General features: G+C 45.1%; 1 protein-coding gene across 4 annotated transcripts in view; it reads right to left on the bottom strand.

The window, feature by feature from the left end:
* CAPN3 (calpain 3) overlaps positions 1–24,517 on the bottom strand; it is a 57,827-nt gene that overhangs the window by 15,997 nt on the left and 17,313 nt on the right. For 3 of the 4 annotated variants that reach the window (XM_063652143.1, XM_054452087.2, XM_054452088.2), the window contains exons 2-8: positions 11,791–11,860; positions 10,071–10,189; positions 8,465–8,598; positions 7,253–7,421; positions 6,254–6,397; positions 3,614–3,697; positions 1,999–2,084 (exon numbers count right to left, since the gene is read on the bottom strand). In XM_063652143.1, the coding sequence (XP_063508213.1) occupies positions 1,999–2,084; positions 3,614–3,697; positions 6,254–6,397; positions 7,253–7,421; positions 8,465–8,598; positions 10,071–10,189; positions 11,791–11,860 (806 nt within the window). Of the gene's footprint in view, positions 1–1,998; positions 2,085–3,613; positions 3,698–6,253; positions 6,398–7,252; positions 7,422–8,464; positions 8,599–10,070; positions 10,190–11,790; positions 11,861–21,695; positions 21,975–24,517 lie in introns of those variants that run through there. The other variant, XM_054452089.2, reaches the window with a different exon arrangement.

Raw genomic sequence — 24,517 nt, 5'->3', positions numbered from 1 at the left:
GCGGAGGTTGCAGTGAGCCGAGATTGCGCCATTGCACTCCAGCCTGGGTGGCAGAGCGAGACTCCGTCTCAAAAAAAAAAAAAAAAAAAAAAAAAATTGGGTTCTGGACATAGACGAACTGGGAGTTCCGTTTAATAACTGCTAGCTGTGCAACATTGGGCAGGTCACTTAACCTCTGTCAGACTCTGCTTCCTCAATTGCAAAAGGAAAATGATTATGTCACCTGTTCACAGGGCTGGGATGGGCAGATGCAATAATGCATGCAAAGCTGTTAGCATAGTGTCTGTCATATAGTAAGAAACTCTGATTTACTAAGGAAAAAGGCCAAGTCTGTAAACATCTCCTTTCCTGTGCCGGAAACAACCCAGCATTGTGTTTCTAAAGGCTGGGCAGTTTTCACATTCTCTCTCTCTCCTCACTATGGGGGCAATAAAGTGCACGTGTGTTTCAGGCTCACTGAGGAGAATTCAACTAAACTGGGTGCTCCCTGGAAAGGTAAAGGGTTGAGGAAGCACTTGGAGTCAGTCAGAGAGCACTGCAGGGGACATGGAGATTCCTGAGACCAGGAGGAGGGATGCAGCAGAGGGAATCTCCTTTAGTGAACAGCATTGGGTCCACTTGTCTCCAGCCCCTGTGATGGCAGCATCATGGTAAGCAGGGCAGGGCCGCACACAAAGCTCTGAGGCTGGAGAACACAGCAAGGGTCCCTGCAGGTGACTTGGGCCAGTGAAGTAGACAACTGAGGAGTCACTGAGGGCCTTCCCAGAGCACAGAGCACAGTTCCAATGTCACTCCCTCCAGGTAACCTTTCTCTACGCCTCCCCTCCCACCCAAACTAGGTGCAAAGGCCCCCTCTTTGTGATCCTTACTGTGGCACTGATCTCAATTATTAGTGTGTGCTTGCCTGTCATTCCCCGGACCTTAAACCCACAGGCACAGGGCCCATGTGTCTGTGTTCATTTCTACATTTCTACATCCCCAGGCGGGTAGCCTAGGGCCTGGCAGAAGTCAGCACTGAGGAAGTAAGGATAGGTGTAGCGTGCATAGGTGAAGGAAGGCATGTGAATGTCTGCAGGAGGCAGTCAGGACATGAGGATCAGCCCCTAATCACAGTGTATCAAGGGAGGCTGTGGGTTCACAGAATATCCCCAGTGCCTTGACCTGTGCCTCCTATGTAGTAGGTGCCCAAGAAACATTTGCTAAATGAATGACTGAACGAACCAGTAATTACATGCTGGGCTAAGAAGTACCCAGCAGTACATAAGTACAGCAGCCGAGGGGCCCAGGCTGCCTGGGTGCGGTCCTTCTCCTCTACTGAGTTCTGCCATTCCCCTCTCGAAATAAGAGGAGCTTATGGCTCTTTCAGTAATGAATTGCGTCTCATTCAGTGGAGGTAATCAGGAACCAGTGGGACCATGGAGGTTTTGCAAATGTGCTGGAGCCTTCATAATAACTTCGCATGTTTGTTATTTTTGTTGTCCCCAGTCTATTCCTTTCAGTGATAAGCAGTAAAATTCTTTCAAAGGGCCCTTGTGCCTTTATACAGGGACAGCACGGGTAAGGGAATCTTAGCAATGGCTCAGCACTTGCCAAAAACAGTCCCATTTACTCCTCGTATCAGCCCACAAGGTAAGCGCTAATAATACTGTTCCTATTTCACAGGAAAGGCAACACAAGACTCCAAGAAGGGAAGTCACTTGTCTAGCCCAGACCCCTGCATTCATACGCTTTTCCTGCCTGGACCTTCCCCATGCTTTCTGGAATCTTTCCTTTCCAGCCAATGGTTGTCAGCAACCTCTCTGGGTCCCCAGCACCCTGCTTCCACTCCTGGCCCTTCCCTGGAGCCAAAACCCGTGCCCCTCTTCTCTGCGGATCACTGGTTTTGAGGGTGATTTTATACCAAGCATCTTCAATACTCTCAGGGCTCAGTTCCCAACACAGCCTTGTCCCGGGCCCTGTTCCCTACCACCGCCAATCCCGTGGGGTCCCCTCACCTACCTATCACTCCAAGAACCGTTCCACTCCACCTGGCCCCAGGGATTCCGCAGCCGCACCAGCTTCACTTTCTCACCTTTGAACAGGACCTTAAGCACAGAGAAAGAGCTCTCATGCTCTGCAGCCTGTCTGGAAAGGGAATCTTCTGTCTTGCTGAGGGCTGGGACAGGGCTAGGGGGCAAATCCCTTACACGAGGGTGTTCTGCCTGGCTCTGGCCAAGGGGATTAATCAGAAGCGTGCTGGGGAATGGCAGGGGGTGGGTCAGACCTTTCCTCCTGAGTCTGCCTAACTTAGGGCTTGGCCATCTCCTCTCTATCTTCTAAGAGGCAATTTTCTCAGAACATCCTGCCGTTATGAGCTTCGGGGGAGGAGGTGGGGCATAAACAGTAGGGCCCTGCTAACACATATAAATTAGGTGTCTTCATATAGATTAGAAAAAAGGCCCCTGCTGGCCAGGTGTGGTAGCTCACGCCTGTAATCCCAGCACTTTGGGAGGCCGAGGCGGGCGGATCACGAGGTCAGGAGTTCGAGACCAGCCTGATCAACATGGAGAAACCCCCATCTCTACTAAAAATACAAAAATTAGCTGGGCACGGTGGCACGCGCCTGTAATCCCAGCTACTCAGGAGGCTGAAGCAGGAGAATCACTTGAATCCAGGAGGCGGACATTGCAGTGAGCCGAGACTGTGCCACTGCACTCCAGCCTGGGCGACAGAGTGAGACTCCGTCTCAAAAAAAAAAAAGAAAGAAAGAAAGACAAAAGGCCCCTGCTGACTGAGGAACTACAAACAAGCAGACTTCCTCCAGTCTGCTGCAATGGGCTGATGCAGGCAACTGCCCCTCTCAGCCCATCCCTCTGTACAGGGCACAACCTGCCCAACTGTGTGCAACAGGTCTTACAACGTTCCTGTCTCAGACATGGCCCAGGAAAGCCCAGAAGTCCCAGAAGGAGCAAAACAGAACAGTCAGCCTCTCGTATCCATGGCTTCGGCATATAACCAATCGTGGATCAAAAATATTCAAAAAAAGAAAAAATAATAATACAACAATAGAAAATAATACCAAAAAAACCCAATGCAGTGTAATAACTATTTACATAGCATTTCCATTGTGTTAGGTATCATAAGTAATCCAGAGATGACTTAAAGTATATGGGAGGATGTGCATAGGTTGTATGCAAATACTACTCCATTTTACAGAAGGGACTTGAGCATCTGCAGATTTTGTTACCGTTGGGGCTTCTGGAACCAGTCCCCGTGGCTACCCAGAGACAACTGTAGCTATCTGAACATGAGAGAACAGGAAGCTCAAGAACACATGAAACCAACTTTGTAAAAGCAAAGTTAAGTGATAGTTCAATTTGTTCATTGGAAATGTTGGAAAAATTGCCATCTTTAGCACGAAAAGCAAAGATAAACTATGCACCAACTGTGGCAGGATCCACCTCTACCAGTTTCACAGGCCCCACTGCTCCCAGGCATGGCTTGGACCTTGAACTGAATGTCCTGATTGGAGGCAAGCTCTGCAGACAGGGAAGGGGCCCCAACAGCTAAGTCCTGACTTCAGGAGTTTAACCCAGGAGAGTGCCCTTGCCCCACCAAGCCCCACCAGGCTCACCTCATCCAGCCCCGTGACAGAGTAGGCGTGACCTCTGACCAGCCCGCAGGCCATTCTTGTCTCATACTGAAATGGAATGATTGTCTGTAGAGCAGTAACCAGAGAATCCATTAGGCACGGGGAAACAGAAGTTCTGCTGCTTGGAGGCAAAGTTCATACTAGTTCATTTTCCGGGCTCTGTGAAGACACAGACCACTCTGCTCCCTGAAAGTGTGCCTCACGACCACGAACAGACCTTCACTGGCCCTTTAAGAGTGTCAAGAGACACAGCTCCAGACAAGCTGGTCTCCCTGAGAAGGCTCTGTCCTGACCATCAGAGAGCAATGTGGATGCCGGGATGTGGGGTGGGTAACAGTGTCCCTGCCCCTCCTTTCTGGACCCCTTAGTATCCTTCAAAGGAGGAAGGGGTAGAGTTGGAAGCTGCCCTGGGCTTCAGGATCCCCCTTCCCCTGAAGCCATCCAGGGTTGACTATTCCTGGAAGAGAAAGGGGTTGAGAAAAGGGGTTAAGTGATACATATAAGTCTAGCTTTTTCTTTTTTTCTTTCTTTTTTGTTTTTGTTTTTTTGAGACAGAGTCTTGCTCTGTCGCCCAGGCTGGAGTGCAGTGGTGCGATCTCGGCTCACTGCAACCTCCGCCTCCCGTGTTCTAGTGATTCTCCTGCCTCAGCCTCCTGAGTAGCTGGGATTACAGGCATGTGCCACCATGCCCAGTTAATTTTTTGTATTTTTAGTAGAAACGGGGTTTCACCATGTTAGCCAGGCTGGTCTCAAACTCCTGACCTCAGGTGATCCACCCCCCTCAGCCTCCCAAAGTGCTGGGATTACAGGTATGAGCCACTGCGCCCGGCCAGGTCTAGCCTTTTTCTTTACATCCCCTCACCTCCTCCACACCCACCTAGAACATAATATTCAAGAAATCAAGAGTCCCAGTGCCCAGGGAGAGAATTCTAAGAAGGCCTGAGGAGATCCCTGCTTAGACATGACCGTGCCTAAGGGGTAGCTCTTCCATTTGCAGAAATTTCCAAGTTGCAGCCATGGGGGATCCTTGGCAGAAGGGCAGGATCACTAAAGTCCCATGAGCCCTGGATGGGCTCTCTGTGGCTTCCATGTGCCTCCTAATGTAACAGCTTTAAAAGGAGCTTCCTGGAGCCTTGCAAGGCTGCGGAATTCCTAGAGCCGTTTTCAGGGTGAGGGGTATGGGTGGAGCCAGGGCTTTTGGCATCTCAGCCTCTCCCAGATCTCAGTGTCTTCCAGATCTCAGTCCTCATGATCCAGATCATGCTGAATAGACTGGGAGGGAGCAGGAGACTCATTAATCCTTAGTTCTAAACCTAGGAAGCTGCTTGAAATGACTCTTCTGTCATTACCTAAGCATATCATTCAACCCAGCAATTCTACTGCTGGGAATCTGTCCTATGGAAGTCACCATGGATGTATACAAAAATGTATCTATTAGGATGTTCGTTATAGCATTTTAGAATAGTAGCAAAACAAAACAAAACAAAGAAAAAAAAAGAACTCAACTTTCCAATAATAGGGTATTGGGCAAATAAATTATAACATATCTGTGTGTTTGAATATTGTGTAGCTATTAAAAAATGTTACAGGAGAATACTTTGGGCACATTAAGAATATCAAACTAGGCCGGGTGCGGTGGCTCACACCTGTAATCCCAGCACTTTGGGAGGCTGAGGCAGGTGGATCACTTGAGGTCAGGAGTTCAAGACCATTCCAGCCAACATGGTGAAACCCCATCTCTACTAAAAATACAAAAATTAGCCAGGTGTGGTGGTGTGTGCCTGTTATCCCAGCTATGTCGGGAGGCTGAGGCAGGAGAATTAGTTTAACTTTGGAGGCAGAGGTTGCAGTGAGCCGAGATGGCACCACTATGCTCCAGCCTAGGGAATAGAGCAAGACTTGGTTTCCAAAAAAAAAAAAAAAAAAAAAAAAAAAAAAAATCAAACTAACCAAAAAAAGCAGGCTGCAAAGAGGTACATACAATATGACAACATTTTAAAAAGAAAAATATAGATTCAGTGTGTGCATAGAAAAATCCTGGAAGGACATATACTAGATGTTAAGAGTGGTTATCTTTACATGGGGAAAAGTATAAGTGAAATTTTCCTCTGTGTTTTTCTGTATGGCTCAGTATTCTCCAGTGAGCAGGTACAACTTATGAAAGTACTAGAATATAAACTCTACAAGAGGGAGACCTTGCTTTTTCCACAAATATTGAAAAAGAGGAGAGAATTTGCTTTGTTTGCTAGAGGAGTGCCTGGAACATAGTAGGAGCTCAAAAATAAGTATTGAATGAATAAATGACTACATTAGAAGAGGAAAAATATTTCAAAATAAATCAAGTATCTTTACAAGTATTTCTGTCTGATAGTTCATTATGAGAGGAACTGTCTGGACCATGGAATATGCAGAAACTCCAGCAGAGATTCCCTCCAAAATCCTGGTTCTTGCACCCTCTTCAGGAGCCTTGGCTGAGCAAGTTATTTCAACCCAGACCCTTGGGAGGTGCCAGGTGGAGGTGTGTGGGTAAGGCCCTGGCTGCTGAGGGGAGTCTGACACTAATAGGGTGGGGTCATGTGTGTTGGAGGGATGGTCAGTCCTGATCATCGGAGGCGTACACACCCGGGTCGGTCTTTCATCTGAGCCTCTGGGGTCGAGGTCTGAGTCCTGGAGCAGCGAGTTATCCATATTCCTCACCATCCGTGCAATCAACTCCCCCATGTTCAGACCAGAAGGAGAGGTTCCATAGGTCATGTTCGTGCCATCCTGAGGCCCAATGGAGAATGTAGGGAACAACGCAGGAGAGGGAGAGAACAAACACGGAAGGGTGGAAGGGAAGGAGAGAGGAGGAAGAGATGGGACAGACAAAGGGAGAGAGGAGAGATCAACAGAGCACAAATGGAGGAAAGACGGAGAAAAGTGATACAGAAAAAAATTTCATCCATGGTGTTGTGTGCTAACTGACCTTCCAAGCTGTCCATCGGGCATGTTGGGAGAGGAAGGGGCAGGAATTCAGCCTGGGCCCCATCCTCCCCAATGGAAACCACTAAGATTATCATATCAATATACTGAGCAGCCCTCAGGGAAGGCATGCCCCCGAAGGAGGCCTGGCCACGGGCGGCCATCTCCCTACCCTTGGCTCCTGTCTCAGTTCATATCATTTCTTTGCACTGAAAGGTGCTGCAGACTTAGCTTCTCCCAGGTAACAACACAAAGCCCACATCTCAAGCGGGGGGGGTGTGGTGAAAGCCCAGTGACTGGGAGGCTTTCTTAGGGAAATGGTGGGCTCAGGTCCACAGCCAAGTATGTGGCCAGCTTAATGGGAGCGTGCTGAGACTGAGGAGCACCAGCAAGGGAGGCCTCCACTGATGCAGGCCTCTGGACTGATTTCCACTGACATTCCGGGGCTTGAAATGTCCTTGACCAGTGTCTTTATTGAAAATCCTGAAGAACTGTTCTCCCTTGAGAAATTCCCAGTCCTCAAAGTTGAGAGCCAGTTCCTGCTTCCTCAAACAAAACATTGGCTCTGTCCCACACAAAAGCTCTATGCTGCCCTTCATTGGGTAAAAGGCTTCCTGACGCTTGGAGCTCCCCGCCCTGTGCCCCACGCCCCAGACTTACATCAATGGAGCAGCCCATGAGGGAGCCTCTCTCGATGGCTTTCTTCATGATCTTGTACATGTCACTAGGAGCATCCCTGATCTCAAAAAACTCTGTCACCCCTCCCGTGAAGTCCTCCATGGCCTCTGTGGTGTTCCCACCTTTCAGAGCTTCGTAGGAACCATGGAGCCTTAGAGAGAGGATGAAGACCAATTTGGGGTCACAGAGTTTCAGGGAACAAAACCCAGGTACCACTGCCACCAGAACTTTACCTCTTGGATGCTGTGATGTTCTTTCATCAATTCCACATTAACCCTATGAGCTCATGGGATGGAAACAATGATTCCCTTTCTTCATAATGAAGAAACTGAGCTCAAGAGGCTAAGCGACCCACCCAAGACCACAGAGAGCCAGAAGCACAGGGATTGAAACCCAGCTATCCCCACTTCCTGAGAGCTCTTTCCACTACATCCTGAACGTTGAGGAAGGGCTGCATTAAAGCCATTAGCAGCTGCCAGTGTGGTGGCTCACACTGGCAATCCCAGCGCTTCGGGAGGCCAAGGCTGGCAGATTGCATATGAGCCCAAGAGTTCGAGACCAGTCTGGGCAACATGGCAAAACCCTGTCTCTACAAAAAAATACAAAAATTAACTGGGCATGGTGATGCCCGCATGTAGTCCCAGCTACTTGGGAGGCTGAGGTGGGAGGAGCACCTTGAACCCAGGAGGTCAATGCTGCAGTGAGCCGTGACTACACCACTGCACTCCAGCCTGCATTACAGAGTGAGACCTTGTTTCAAAAAAATTTAAAAAATCCATTATTAGCATCTGGGGTGGAGCTTTTAAGTTGAGAGACAACATGGCTTTATAAATCTGCTATAAGCACGTGAGGTTGAGCCAAGCAAGACCCTGGGATCTGAGCTCCAGAGATACAATGCTCTGATCCAAGACTTGCAATGCCACCATGGAGGCGCAATGAAAGAACTCGCTATGGTAAGCTAAAGCTAAAGGTCTTCTATGCAAATCTTCATTTCTACTCTTAAATTTAATGTTTTTAGTTAGAGCTGTTGTTGCCTGGAACTGATCTCTAACTTTGGGTCACAGCTGGACTTGCACATCCACACATATGCATGTATAGAGGCACATGCCTCTTCCTGTGAGTGAGGCCTTGGCTGGATTTTGCAACCCACTTTCTCACCTCTAGCCCCACCTCACATTCTAAAGCGTTGCTTACTTAGCATAAGCCTTCTCCAGCAGAGCGCTCCAGAACTCATTGCGGTGGTTGGACTTGGTGAAAACCAGCTGATTGTTGTACGTTGGCAGGCAGTCATCAATAACCACGTCCACCCACTCTCCATAGCGCCAGAACTGCACAGAAGCGTCACGCACAGAGTCACATACTCAAATTACTGTTAGGAAATGTGTCCTTCCTCCAAATTCCTCAGGGGGTTCTTGAATCCCAAAGCAGCATCATTTCCTGGACTCTGCATCTGGGTGCCTGTTCATCCTATTTTGGGTTTGGGGTGTGTGAATCTGGCTCTAACTGGACTGGGTGCTTTTTGAGGACTGGAAGTGAGTTACATATACTTCATGTCTTTCCACAGAGTCCAGCCCAGTAATGGGTAGAGTAGGTGCTCCATGAATGTCTTAGGATGTAAGATTTTCATTCTCCTGCTCAGCAGTTCTGGGGCAGGGCCTGGGTGTCAGCACTCTCAGGTGCCCCCAGCTGATTCAATGTGGGCAGGATTGGGAACTATGCAGTGAAGGCACTGTACTGATTTAGGTATTTCTTGATGCCAAACTGAAGAACAAGGATTGAAATGGAGAAACAAAGTGACCCAGAATCTATTCTAGCTGTAGCAGGAACATTGTCCAATCATTTCAAGTTTGGATGTCGCTCTTTTTTGAATGAATCAGTTTGAACTGAAAAGGGCCAGTTTTATGCGGTTTAGTTTCCTTTTCAATGGCACTTTCTCCCTCATTGAAATGAGAACAGAAATCTATCTGATATTTGTATTTAAGGCCCTTTAGATCTGAGACCCTTTAAATATGCCATGTTCCCAAGGCAGCAGGAGGGGCAGTCTGAGCCTGGAGACAGACCTTTTCTGAGGCCTTCCGTGCTGAGGTGCAAGACTAGGGGAGCAAGAACTGATAATGTGGGTCATCCTGGGACATGAGGGAGCCTTTGAAGCTGGAGACAGGCTGACTCCCCAGCATCCCAGAACCTATGAGACCCTCACAGGTAGAATTCAGTTTGGTTCTGCTCTAGCACCATCTCTATGCCAAGGTGACTGGGACCCAGAAAATTTCCAGTAGCTGGATGGATTCTAGAACCATCAGATTCAGTTCTAGGGCAAACAAGAAGCCTGATCCCCAGGTTAAGCAGACTCTTCTTCCAGGGCTTGGAAGAGAGGAGTGATAGCCTTGGTACCGCCATGCCTTAGAGAGGAAGAAGTACACAGGAGCCCTGGACAGGGGTTCCTGTACAACCTGAAGGGTTCTTTGGTGTCCCAGTGCTAATATCTTAGGGACCTACTTGAGAAGGGCTGCAGGCAATAACAGCAGCCAGACAGCTGCAAAGACAAAAATAGACCCACAGTAAACAGGATGTCTTCCTGCCTTTCTGGGACATAGTGGAAGGTGGTGGGGGAGGGATTAGGGAGCCAGAGATAAGCAACTGCTTCCTCCCAGGCTTGAAGCCTTAAGGGGGTCCATGCCAACTGTTGCCACTGCGGGTAGATGGGTGGAAAGTTTCCTTCAGCTTCTGGGAAGTCAAGGCCAGGAGACCAGCGGTGGGTAGCCTGCAGTTGGCCCTCTTAACTACACTCTCATTACCTCACCTGGAAGTGGAAGATCCCTGCGTAGTTTTCGATGAAACTTTGATCATGGGGTATGACTCGGAAAAGAAGGTGCTGGTTCAGGGTCAGGCAGGCAATGGCTGCGAGAAACCAGCAGTCCCCTGCAGGCAGACACAGGGCACAGATCGTGAGCAGTCCTGCTCCTCCTGGGAAGAAAAAGCCCCAATCCCAGCCAGCCACTCCACTTCCCTGAACGGGGACTCCCTTGGTGCCCACTGTCCTACTTCCAGATCTGATCTTACAGAGGTGTCAACCCAGGGAAGGAGAATTGGACAGGAATTCCTTGACAATATGATCAACAGGTAACTTACTCCCTTGTGACTAGACATTTTCCTCAAGGCTGCAGGCAGTTCCTCCAACTGCAGTATAAACTCACTTCCTTTTTAGGCATCAATGGAGACAGAGCAGTAGGTGATCATAACTGGGTTGTTCTTCCTAACACCTGTAGGAAATCTGCCCTGCCCCATGCCTTTGCAATGTTGAGTCCAATTCCTCTTCTGACTTCAGCGATGACTGAGCATCAGAGAACCATCCACCAAGATGATTTGTATTGGAAGGAAGGCCAGGTAGGCAGGTGCCCTGGAACCCATCTATAGTGGGCAGTAAGGCATTGCTGGCAACGGAATGAGATCGGGACATTTTCTTATTCTCTGGACTTCTTTTCTGACAGAGTACTGTATGTAGTTGGAGGTAACACTTTGCTCTCTCTCTCTCTGTCTCTCTCTCTCTCTGTGTGCGTGTGTGTGTGTGTGTATAATAGGGGGTGTACCTGGTCACAGAGCTGCCTTCTAAGGAGGATGGGGCAACTGAGAGTGTGCAGGGGAGACTGAGAGCTGCCTGCAGCCACTCTCCCCTACCCTCCTTGGAAGCAGCCAATCTTTCCTTGGAAAGAGGTTATTGGTTTGAAGGTCCCAGGTTATTATGTCCAGGGCTCTGCAGGAAGCCTTCCCCCAGGTGCAGGAACCCAGATATTCATCTGATTTATTCTCAGCCTCCCCTTCTGGAACGAAATAAGCCAAAGTCCTTTGGTCTTAGGTGCCCCTTTTCCTCAAATTTAAATTGTTTCTGTTGATATTCTCTCCAATTTTACTTCACAGAGCTTGCTCATAGTCCACACCAAAGACAATACTTTCTGAACAAGAGGTCGAGAGAGAGGAAGATCAGATGGAGCAGTCTAGCTAACCAATCAAAGAGAAAATTGGATGCTCATCCACATGGCGGATGCCATCTTTGTGGAAAGACTCTTTTAAGATGGAGCTATGCTGGCGCAATTTAAACAAGGGTTCCAGTTACAAGTGCTTTCCTTGGCGATGCCTTTTGTGTATGTATCTAGAGTCTCCATGCCCAAGGGGCAGGCTTGGTGCACAGTCACAGAGCTGTCTTCCAAGAAAGACGATACAGTGAAAAGCAGGGCTTTTGTCAGGCTGAGTGGGGTATGTAAGTGTCCTTGAGATGCTGGAGAGGAGGCCACAGGATACAGATACCCCGTGTGATGCATGGCAGAGTGCTAAAGAGGCATGTAGGAGGAAATGAAGCAATCGCCAGCATGTAGATAAACGACCATAAAGCAACTGTTATAAAAAATCTTCCAAAAAGTTACTAGAAGCCAGCACAGATTGTCCCTCTACCTCCTGGAAAGGGATCACACCTTCTAATCACCCCTTGATCATCTGGCAGGATCTGACCTGAGGCACTTTCCTACCTAGCTCTCCTTGACAGATGTCAGTTCTGTTGGCTCCATCAATGATAAATCGGGGATTCTTGCAAATTTCCTGTGAAACAAAAAGGAAATGACCAGGTAAGAATAACAGTAGATAGATAGATTTTTTTTTTTTTTTTTGAGATGAAGTCTCACTCTGTCGCCAGGCTGCAGTGCAGTGGTGCAATCTTGGCTCATTGAAACCTCTGCCTCCGGGGTTCAAGCCATTCTCCTGCCTCAGCCTCTCGAGTAGCTGGGACTACAGGCATGTGCTACCATGCCCAGCTAATTTTTGCATCTTTAGTAGAGATAGGGTTTCACCATGTTGGCCAGGATGGTCTCCATCTCTTGACCTTGTGATCCACCTGCCTCGGCATCCCGAAGTGCTGGGATTACAGATGTGAGCCACCGCGCCCGGCCGCAGTAGCTATTATTTATTGAGTTCCGTTATGTAGTGTTCCATTTGGCCCTGTGAAGGGAATACTATCATTCTTATTTTTCAGATAAGGAAACAGGCCCAGAGAGGTTAAGAAACTTGTGCAAAGACACACAGCTAGTAAGTGGCAGAAGCCAGAAACATGCCTCCTTTTTACATTGTCCCATGCTGCTTCCCACACTGTCATACTATCCGAGTAAGGATGCACCTTGAGAGTTAGGGCAGTGTCGGCCGGGTGCGGTGGCTCATACCTGTATTCTCAGCACTTTGGGAGGCCAAGGCGGGTCAATCACTTGAGGTCAGGAGTTCGAGACCAGCCTGGCCAACTTAGTGAAACCCTGTCTCTACTAAAAATACAAAAGTTAGCCAGGCGTGGTGACAGGTAATCTCAGCTACTTGGGAGGCTGAGACAGGAGAATCAAAATAATAATAATAATAATAATAAATTAATAAAAATAAATAAAATATAGATTCAGTGTTTTGTTTTGTTTTTGAGACAGAGTCTCACTGTGTCGCCAGGCTGGAGTGCAGTGGGTGACACAGGCTGGAGTACTGTGGCGTGATCTCGGCTCACTGTAAACTCCGCCTCCCAGGTTCAAGCAATTCTCCCGCCTCAGCCTCCCGAGTAGCTGGGACTACAGATGTGTGCCACCATGCCTGGCTGGTTTTCGTATTCTTAGTAGAGAGAGACGGGGTTTCGCCATGTTGGCCAGGCTGGTCTCGAACTCCTGACCTCAAGTGATCTGCCAGCCTCGGCCTCCCAAAGTGCTGGGATTACAGGCGTGAGCCACTGCGCCAGGCTAGTGATCTGGTTTTAGCCCCATTCTTCTCAGCTTCATGGAGTCTTGGCATTCCTGTGACACAGTTCAAACAGGGTCTCTCTCCCCACCTTCCCCTGACCCCCATCACAACAACCCAATATACCCAAGTGAGCTGAACCTCCTGCACTCAGGGGTGCATCCCCCAGTAGATGGAAAATCTTGCTTATGCTACACCCCACAGCATGTGTCCCATCTGCAACTCTGAGTGCAATGGAAGGATAAACTAAAACAATCGTTTTCAAAAAGGTTTACCTATATGGAGAGGGAAGGAATAAGGTGGTAGAAATAGGGATGGAAGTAGAACTCTGAATATAACGTTTAAAAATAGTTTTGACTTAGGAATCATGTAAAGTTTTAAATAATTAAGAGCCAAAATTAAAGAAAAAATAATTCTAAAAAGCCATCTGTAAAAGCTGAAAGCAAACTGAAGCAAAGGGACCTAACGGCATAACCATTCACAGAAAAATAATTACTTCAAGTCACTTAAAATGTAACATTTTGGCTGTCTATCCCTTTTGGAATATATCCTAAGGACAAAAACCAAAACCATAAAGAAATATGAACCTTGAATGTTATGAAGATACTAAGAAATATGAACCATAAGAAATAATAATATTGGCCAGGTGTGGTGGCCTACACCTGTAATCCCAGCATTTTGAGAGGCCAAGGTGGGAGGATCACTTGAGGCCAGGAGTTCGAGACCAGTCTGGGCAACATAGTGAGACCTCATCTCTACAAAAGATAAAAGGATTAGTTGGACATGGTGGCACATGCCTATAGTCCCAGCTACTTGGGAGGCTGAGGTGAGAGAATCGCTTGAACCCGGGAGGCAGAGGTTGCTGTGAGCCAAGATTGCACCACTGAATTATAGCCTGGGCGACAGAGTGAGGCTCTGTCTCAAAAAAACAAAAACAAAAACAAAAAATCCCACTATAATTTGAAAATATCTTTCCTTAAATAAAAACACATATTTAATACTACATATTGATTGAAAGGGCAAACTGAATATTGACCCAGAATGACCAACATGAATATACATTCTAGAAAATTACTGGGATTCAAAGAAAAAAAAAACATTGTTTGGACATCTAGGGAGAAAGAACAAGTGACTTTTAAGGGGAAAACATTAGATTATTTTCAGACTTTCCAGTAGCAAGGCCTTTTTATGCCAGAAGAAATTGCAGCAGTATATTTAAGATGCTTAAGGAAAGAAAATGTGAACCAAGGATTTATATACAATATAACTTCCTTTATTCATTTCAAGAATAAGGGATGTGGGCAAACTGTTTCTAATACATAAGAATTCAGGGAATATTGTTCCCATGAGCTCTTCCTGAGGAATATACTGGAGAATAACCTTCAGACAACCAGCAGGTTTAGAAGGACATTAACATAAGGACTGAGAGTAAGTAGTTAGTATTTCGTTATTTGTACATTTAAAATTACACGATGGCCAGGTGCAATGACTCACGCCTGTAATCACAGCATTTTGGGAGGCTGAGGTGGGCGGATCACGAGGCCAGGAGTTCGAGACCAGCCTGGCCAACATGACGAAACCTCGTCTCTACTAAAAATACAAAAATTAGCCAGGCATGTTGGCTCATGGCCTGTAGTCCCAGCTACTTGGGAGGCTGAGGCAGGAGAATTGCTTGAGCCTGGAGGCAGAGGTTGCAGTGAGCCAAGATCGCACCATTGCACTCCAGCCTGGGCGACAGAGTGAGACTCTGTCTCAAAAAAAACAAAAACCCAACAAAGTACATGATGATTAAAGGGAGGATGTAAAGTATGTAATGTATTGCCTATAGTGTTCAGGCAATGAACAACTATTTAAAACCATTTTAAATGAAAGGAGAAAGAAGAAAGCCTATGGAAAGACTGTAAACTGTTTTCAGGAATTATTTTGGTAGTGATATTATTAATATTGTTATTCTGCAGCTTAATCAGACAAACAAAAGTAGAGGAAATTCATTGCCAGCAGACCTGCCATGCAAGAAATGTTAAAAGAAGTTCTTTAGGGAGAAGAAAAAATGATATAGGTCAGAAACTTGGACCCACATAAAGAAAGGAAGAGCACTGGAGAGGAAATAAATCAAGATAAAATAAAATCTTGATTTTAAATTCTTAATCTAAAGGGTAACTTAGTTAAAATCATAATAAAAATAATGTATTGGGCAATTATAGCATACAGATAAGTGAAACAAATGACAGTAATGTCATAAGCAAAGAAGGGAAGGAAATGGTAATACTTTGTTCTCTGTTATAAAATACCTAGAGTACAAACTAAATGGTATAGTGTTATTTGAGGGTGGACTTAGTTGAAAATATATTGGAAACTCTAGCATGACCACTAGAATTGAAAAAATAAATATAATTGATACACCAAGAGAGGAGATAAGGCCAGGTGCCGTGGTTCACACCTGTAATCCCAGCACTTTGGGAGGCCAAGGTGGGCAGATTGCTTGAGCTCAGGAGTTTGAGACCAGCCTGGGCAACATGGCAAAACCCTGTCTTTAAAAAAAAAAAATAATTATATATATATATATATATATATGTATATATGGGGAAGGTGGGGAGAGAGACCCCGTTTGAACTGTGTCACAGGAATGCCAAGACTCCATGAAGCTGAGAAGAATGGGGCTATATATATATATAAATATACACACACACACACACACACATACACACACACCCACACACACATACACACATATTAGTTGGGCATTGTGGCATGCACCTGTAGTCCCAGCTACTCAGGAGGCTGAGATAGGAGGATGGCTTGAGCCCAAGATGTGGAGGTTGCAGTGAGCCAAGAGCATGCCACTGCACTCCAGCCTGGGTGACAGAAGCCAGACCCTGTCTCAAAAAAAAAAAAAAAAAAAAAAGACAAAAAAGAAGAGGTAAAAGGATAAAATATAAAACTTTCAGTTAAACCAGAGAAGCCAGAAAAAGGGGAGGGGACAAGAACAAATGCAATAAATAGAAATCAGTTATAAACATGTAGGTAGTAATCTATATTATAATCACTTACATGTGAATGATCAAAATACACCAATTAAAAGACAAAGACCATGAAAGTGGATAAAAACAAGACTCAACTATATGTTGTCTGCAAGAAACCTACTTTATTTATTTTTTTGAGACAGAGTTTCGCTCTTGTCACCCAGGCTGGAGTGCAATGGCATGGTCTCCGCCTCTTGGTTTCAAGCGATTCTCCCACCTCAACATCCTGAGTAGCTGCGATTACAAGCATGCACCACCATGCTCGGCTAATTTTGTATTTTTAATAGAGATGGGGTTTCACCATGTTGGCCAGGCTGGTCTCAAACTCCTGACCTCAGGTGATGTGCCTGCCTTGGCCTCCCAAAGTGCTGGGATTACAGGCGTGAGCCACCATGCCTGGCCAAGAAACCCACTTTAAATATAAAAACTCATAGATAGAGAAGGATATATCACACTAACAATAATCAAAAGAAAGTTGGAGTTGTATTAATTTCAGAAACAGCAGACTTCAGAACAAGGACAATTATCAGAGATAAGGACAGGCATTACATATAGATGAAAAAGGTCAATTGGTCAACTTTCCAAGAAGACATACAATCCTAAATATGTGTGCAACTAACAACAGCGTCAAAATACGTGAGGCAAAGAGTGATAGAACTGAAAGAAGAAATAGACAAATCCAGTATTATAGTTGGTGATGTCAACACCCTCTTTCAGTAATTATAGATCAAGCAGGCAGGCAGAAAAGCATTAAGGATATTGTTGACCTGAACAACACTATCAACCAACTGGATCAAATTGACATTAATAGAATTCTACATCCAACAATGGCAGAATAAACCATTTTCTCAAATTCATATGTAACAAGTCAGTAAGATACAACACATTCTGAGCCATAAAACACAGCTTAACCAATTTTTTTTTTTTTTTTGAGACACAGTCCCTCTCTGTCACCCAGGCTGGAGTGCAGTGGTGAGATCTTGGCTCACTGCAACCTCTACCTCCCGGTTCAAGCGATTTTCCTGCCTCAGCCTCGTGAGTAGCTGGGATTACAGATGTATGCCACCACGCCTGGCTAATTTTTGTATTTTTAGTAGAGACAGGGTTTCATCATGTTGGTCAGGCTGTTCTTGAACTCCTGACCTCATGATCCACCTGCCTCAGCTTCCCAAAGTGCTAGGATTATAGGGGTGCACCACTGCATCCGGCAACCAATTTAAAAGAATAGAAAGCATACAGTGTCTTCACAGACCACAGTGGAATGATACTTGAAATCAATAACAAAAAGATAGTTGAAAAATCCCAAATTATTTGGAAACCAAACAACACAGTTCTAAATAACACGAGGGCCAAAAAAGAAATTTCAAAAGAACTTACAAAATGTTTTTAACTAAGTGAAAATAAAAATATAACATCAAAATTTGTGGGATGCAACAAAAGCAGTGTTTAAAGGGAAAGTTATAGCATTAAATGCATAAGTTAGAAAAGAAAGAAAAGAAAAAATCAATAAGCAATATTCCACCTTAGGACACTAAAGAAGATATATTTAAGCCTAAAGCAAGCAGAAGAAAAGAAATAATCAAAAATCAGAGCAGAAATAAATGAAATAAAAAACAAGAAAACAATAGAAAGTCAATGAAAACAAAAATGGTTCTTTGGAAAGATCAATAGAATTGATAAACCTCTAGCCATGCTAAACAAGAAAAATAGAAAACACAGATTACTAATATCAAAAATGAAGGAGAGGTTATCACTTGTGGGAGTTCAGTCAGGCTGGCAGGAAAAATTTTAAGATGAATTTATAGGATATAAACACAAACCCTCTTGGAAGGCCTACAGGTTTGCATAAAGTGTTTGGCTGAAGGCTGCCGAATCCACTTAATAGCTTAGGGCATAGATACATAGGAATGTAGAGGAGTTTATCTAAAGAGCTTGTTTACTCATGTGGTCCTAAAACTAACCTTTGATCACTCACGGGCAGGATAGCTGCCCCCCGGGGTGAGGGCAACCAGATTAATTACCCACAGGTGTGTTGACTCAAAGCCTTTGACATTAAAACTGTGCTAAATAAATGCCTGCAGGGCCAGCTAGTCAGGGCCGTGGCTGCTGACTCTTCACAGCACCTTTCTTAGTGTCTGTGAGCGGCTTGGACCCCTAGCTGCTCTTTCACTAAATATTGGTGTCTTGGTATGTTATTCATCCGTGGTGCGAGCTGGGGTCTGCAGGACAGATTCCTGCAATCAATACTGAACTTTTGGACATTAAAGGGATAATAATGGACAGCTCCATGCTCACAAATTTGATAACAAGTGAAACTGACAAATTTCTTGAATGATGAAAGCTACCAAAATTCGTTAGAGGATTAGATAATCTGAACAGCGCTATACCTATCAAGAATATTGACTCAATAATTAATAACTATCCAAAAAAGAAGGCACCAGAACCAGATGGTTTCACTAGTGAATTCTACCAAATATTCAAGGAAGAAATATATAATATGAATTTTCCACAATATCTTCCATAAAATAGAAGCAGAGGGAACACTTCCTAACTCATTCTATCAGGCCAGCATTATCCTAATATGCAAGCCAGAAAAAGATACTCTAATAAAGGAAAACTACAGACCAATATCTGTTATGAACATAGAAGCAAAATCCTCAACAAAATATGAGCAACTCAAATACAACAATGTATAAACAGACACCATGACCAAGTGGGATTTATTTGAGGTACAAGGTTTGTTCAACATTCAAAAATCAATTAATGTAATTTACCACATCAACAGGCTAAAAAAAGCAATTATATAACCATACTAATTGATGGAGAAAATGCCCTTGACAAAATCTGACACCCATTCACGATTTAAAAAAACCTCTCAGCTAACTAGGAAGAGAGGAGAATGTCCTCAACTTGGTAACGATCATCTGCTTTCAAAAATAATAACAGCTAACTTCATACTTAAGGGTGAGAAACTAGATGCTTTCCCCTTAAGATTGGGAACAAAGCAAGATGTCCTCCTGTACCACTCCTATTCAGCGTCCTACTGGAAGTCCTAGCTAATGCAACAAGATAAGAAAAAGAAATGAAAGATATAAATATTGGAAACAAAAAAAAACTATCTTTATTTACAGATGACACGATTGTCTATGTAGAAAATTCCAAACAAATTACCCAAAAAAATCCACTGGGAACTAATAAGTGAGTATAGCTCAGTTGCACGATTCCAAGTTAGTATATAAACACCAATTAGTTTTCTATATACCAGCAATGAACAACTGGAATTCGAAATTTAAAAAAATTCCTTTTATATTAACACACAAAGCCAAGAAATATGTAGTTATCTCAGTGAACTCACGTTTAGCTTAGTACAGATACAAATGGCTTTATACAGAAATATTTACAGATATGAGATGGTTATACATAGAAATATTATAGATATGTGTATATAGCTGGCTTAGTACACACACGTATCTCCTTTCTCTATAAGCTGAGAGGAACAGAAGCAATCACACTCCAGTAGCAATGTGTAGATTTAGCAACCAGATCTTGATATCTGATACCTTTTTCAATAAAAGAAACCAGTGCTCCTTGGAGAAATGACTGATTCTAGGATTGAGGCAGGAGATACACATTATGAGCCGGTAGTGCCAGAAAGTAAGAAAGTGCTCAAGGGAAAAAAAAAACCCACAAACACTTAGGGTATGTTAAATAGACACAGGAGCCAACTGAGAGATCCCAATGAAGAAAGCTGGGACAACCTAAGCAACAAAATAAAGCAGTATTGTATTACGACTTAAAATAAAAATCAAGATCCATGAGTCCATATTGATATAAACAAGTGACTGAATAAATAAACAAATGGGGAGAATAGACAAAGCTCCCATGCAGAATGATTCCCAATAATTGATGCAGATCCTCTGCCCTCAAGAGGGTGCAGCACAATTCCCCCTTGCTTAAGTATGGGCTTATGCTTAGTGTCTTGCTTCCAGAGTATATTATGAAAAGAGGGGAAGAAGTAACTTCACGGTAGAGAAACCTGACAAGCACTACTTCAGCCACATGACCAAGGTCAACACCACAATGAGAAGGCATGTTTATTGCCTGCATCCTTGATATATAATGTGACGAAAACGGCACTTTACCCTGTGGTCTTCCTCCCCCAAACCCTTAAGCCCATAAGGAGAAAAATAGCAGACAAATGCCAACTGAGGGTCATTATTTTACAGAATACCTGACCAGTACTCTTTAAAAAACTGTGAAGGTCCTAAAACACCAGGGAAGTCAGAGTTACTGTCACAGCCAAGAGAAGGCTAAGGAGACGTTACTACTAAATGTAATGTCATATCTTGGAACAGAAAAAGGACATCAGACAAAAAACTAAGGAAAAGTACAGACTTCAGCTAATAATAATATATTAACACTGGCTAATTAATTGTAGCAAATGTACTGTATCAATGCAAGATGTTGATAATAGGAAGAAATGGCTACAAGGTATATGAGAACTCTGTACCATCTTCACAATCTTTTCCTGTAAATCTAAAACCATTCTGAAATTTACAGTTTATTTAAAAAATAGATATAAATACTTATAATAGTTTTTTCATCCACTCCAATGGATCATCTTGCAGATCTACTGGGCTGTATATGCCCTCCTCAGAGCCTACTGGTCTAGAGAGTTTCTTGCCTGCTCTAAATGCAGTGAACCCTTTTTGGAGCTCTAAGCCTCTCCAAGCAGGAAGAAGGGCCTTGTGCCCAAGCACTTTCACCTACTCAAGTTGACACAAGGGGCTTCTCGGTTGCGCCATAAGGTAGCCTGACGCAAACTGCTTCATCCCGTAAGGAGTCTGGCTGCTCAGCACGGACCTTTCTACTTAAACAGAAGCGACAGAACATGAATGAACAAGCCTTAGGTGAAAGATTAAGAAGGCAGGTCTCCACCCTTCCATTTCTTTACTTTTCACCACCTTCCACAGAACTCTCCCTGAAACTGTGAGCCTTAGTACTTCTAACCACTCTACTCTCCCACCCCCAAAACACCTGCTCTGAAGAAGAGACATGAGACCAGGTGAAATGGATCTTGCCTGTAGTCCCAGCACTTTGGGAGGCCTAGGCAGGAGGACTGCTTGAGCCCAGGGGTTTGAGACCAGCCTGGGCAACATAGTGAGGCCCCATCTCTATAAATAAATAATGTTTATTTAAACAAATAAAAATGTGGTGGCACATGCCTGGGGTCCCAGCTACTCGGAAGGCTGAGTTGTGAAGTGGGATCACTGTTTGGGCCTGGGGGGTTGAGGCTGCAGTGAGCTATAATCAAGCCGCTGCACTCCAGCCTGGATAACAGAGCAAGTCTCTCTCTCTCAAAAAAAAAAAAAAAAAAAAAAAAAAAAAAGACATGATATTTGATTACAATGCATTAGCTCCCTAAAAATATTCACTATTTCAGGGACCCATAAAGTATTATAATAATCTCTAGCTCATGAATAGAAAATAACATCTCCAGTTTCAGGAGGAAGCAGAAAGATATTTTGGATAAAGAGACCCTTGGATAAGTCAATTGCCCAGAGGAGGGATCCATGGCCTCAGGCTCTGGACCATTTGGCTTCTTGTTCCCCAAGAGCTGGCTCCTGAAGTCCCATCCCCTCCATCCCTACCTTTGGCCTTTTCCATGTGATGGCCTTAATCTTGGTTTTGTAGCTCAGCTCATGGGAGGCCAGGGCCTGAACACCTGCTAGGAACACACGATCTTCAAAGAGGCACTTCTGGGCCAGACATCTTTGTTTGAGAACAACAAAATCCTGCCCCTCAAACTTGAGGGGCTGTGCGATGGTGCCCTCTCCATTTCTCCTGTCGCTCTCTCGGATCACACAGTCACAGAAGAATCCTGACAGCAGGTAGGGCATGACGAGTGCTCTGGGAGTGGAGCTGGGCCTTCCCTGCTGCCTCTTTCCCACTGCACCCTCAGCCCAGGCCTAATCCTCTTGTGAATGGCCTGGAGCCTATATAGCTCTTCCACCCTCAGCAGCACCATGCAAATGAAAACAGTCCAGAGAAAGGTCATGGTCAGAGTCAGCAGCTTTGACTGGAGGCCCCTGAGCCCGTGGTCTAGGGGCTACACTGTGAGAGGGAGCCAGGGAGGGGAGAGATAGTTCCAAGGACAGCCTTGGGACAGACCGCAGTGGTCTGAGGACCTTTAGGGCACCTTCATCACCCCTTGCTGGGGTTCTTCCTCTAAAAAGAAAATATTAATACAGTTACAGAGAGGCTTACTTTGTCTCAGCAAAAGGTGTTCATGCCTTTGACACTGGTGATCAAAGGGCTATAGCATGGGGCCTTCTGATATACTAATCCTATACAGGCTACTGAATGCATAGGAGGAATCTGCTCCATGCCATTGTTTGGGGGTAACGACGCCTTCACACTCCTGATGTCCCTGGCCCACCCCTCAAAGACCTTGACCAGTCATTTAGGGACTCTCATCTGTGAAAACAATGCAGAGGGTAGGTAACTTGACTGCAGATTGAAGTCCCTGTTAGAGTAGGTCCCAGTGGCAGTGAGCAGATATCCATTGCTGCAAATTCAGGAACTAAAGGGTGGAGAATGTGGTGGATGGAGAAAGCAGATGAATGTGTGTCATGTGGGAATTATATTCATAAGAAAGCCCAGCCTTTTCAACTTTCACTGTGCTTAAATAGGCAGCTCTAATGTAAGAGCAGGGAGCTGACATGGGAGGAAACTCAGGCCTGGCAGCTTGCCCGCTAGGAGGACACCCAGTCTCCCTGTCTGCTCATGAATGCCTGATGGCCTTTGTCTACTCTGTGCTTCTCAAAGTGTGATCTTTGAACTTCATGCATCAGAATCATCTGGTCTGCCAGTTGAAAATACAGATTCCCAGGGCCCATCCCAGACCTGAGGATTTGGTAGGGGTCTGGGACTCTGCATTTTGAATAGGCTCACCAGGAGAGTCTTATGTCCACTAAAGTTTAAAACCATGACTTTATTTATTTATTTATTTTTGAGATAGGGTCTCGCTCTGTCACCCAGGCTGGAATGCAGTGGCATGATCTTGGCTCACTGCAACCTCCACCTCCCGGGTTCAAGCAATTCTCCCGCCTCAGCCTCCCAAATGTCTGGGATTACAGGCACCCAGACACCACCATGCCTGGCTAATTTTTGTATTTTTAATAGAGATGTGGTTTCGCCATGTTGGCTAGGCTGGTCTTGAACTCCTGACCTCAGGTGATCTGCCCGTCTCAGCCTCCCAAAGTGCTGGGATTGCAGATGTGAGCCACCGCAGCTGGCCGAAACCATGACTTTGGCATTACAGGGTAAATCATAGCTTAAAATAATTTTTTTTTGTTGAGATGGAGTCTCCCTCTGTCGCCCAAGCTGGAGTGCAGTGGCACGATCTCGGCTCACTGCAACCTCCGCTTCCTGGGTTCAACTGATTCTCCTGCCTCAGCCTCCCAAGTAGCTGGGATTACAGGCGCCTGCCATTATGCCTGGCTGATTTTTGTATTTTTAGTAGAGATGAGGTTTCACCATGTTGGGCAGGCTAGTCTTGAAGTCCTGACCTCAGGTAATCCGCCTGCTTCCGCCTCCCAAAGTGTTGGGATTACACCTGTGAGCTACCACCTGGGTGACAGAATGAGACCCTGTCTCAAAAAAGAAAAAAAAAAGTGACTTTTGTTTAACTATTTTTGTTAAAAGATGCCTAGGAATAAATCTGACAAAAGATGTTCAAGGCAGGCTGGGTGCGGTGGCTCTCGCCTGTAATCCCAGCATTTTGGGAGGCCAAGGCGGGGGTGGGGGGGGTCACCTGAGGTCAAGAGTTTGAGACTAGCCTGACCAACATGATGAAACTCTGTCTTTACTGAAAATACAAAATTAGCCAGGCATGATGGTGCATGCCTATAATCCCAGCTACTTGGGAGGCTGAGGCAGAAGAATTGCTTGAACCTGGGAGGTGATGTTTGCAGTGAGCCGAGATCGCACCATTGTACTCCAGCCTGGGCAACAAGAGTGAAACTCCATCTCAAAGAAAAAAAAAATGTTCAAGATGTCATTGAGAAAATTATAAGACTTTTATTAAAAGACACCTATTTAAATGGAGAAACATCCCTGTTTCATGGATAGGAAGACTCAATATTGTCAAGATGTGTATTCTTCCCATATTGATTCAATGCAACTGCAATAAAAATCCCAACAGCCTTTTTTTTGAATTTTAAAAATTTTTTATTTTTATTTTTTTAAGATGGAGTCTTGCTCTATTGCCCAGGCTGGAGTGCAGTGGCAGGATTTTGGCTCACTGCAACCTCCGTCTCCTGGGTTAAAGCAATTCTCCTGGCTTAGCCTCCTGAGTAGCTGGGATTACAGGCTCCCGCCACTATGTCCAGCTAATTTTTGTATTTTTAGTAGAGATGTGCTTTTGGCATGTTGGCCAGGCTGGTCTCGAACTCCTGACCTCAGGTGATCT

Source organism: Pongo pygmaeus, chromosome 16 (assembly GCF_028885625.2).
Source record: "Pongo pygmaeus isolate AG05252 chromosome 16, NHGRI_mPonPyg2-v2.0_pri, whole genome shotgun sequence".
NCBI classification, from domain to species: Eukaryota; Metazoa; Chordata; class Mammalia; order Primates; family Hominidae; genus Pongo; species Pongo pygmaeus.
Note: the sequence above shows the minus strand (reverse complement) of the source record. Positions and strands in the feature narration are given on the sequence as shown.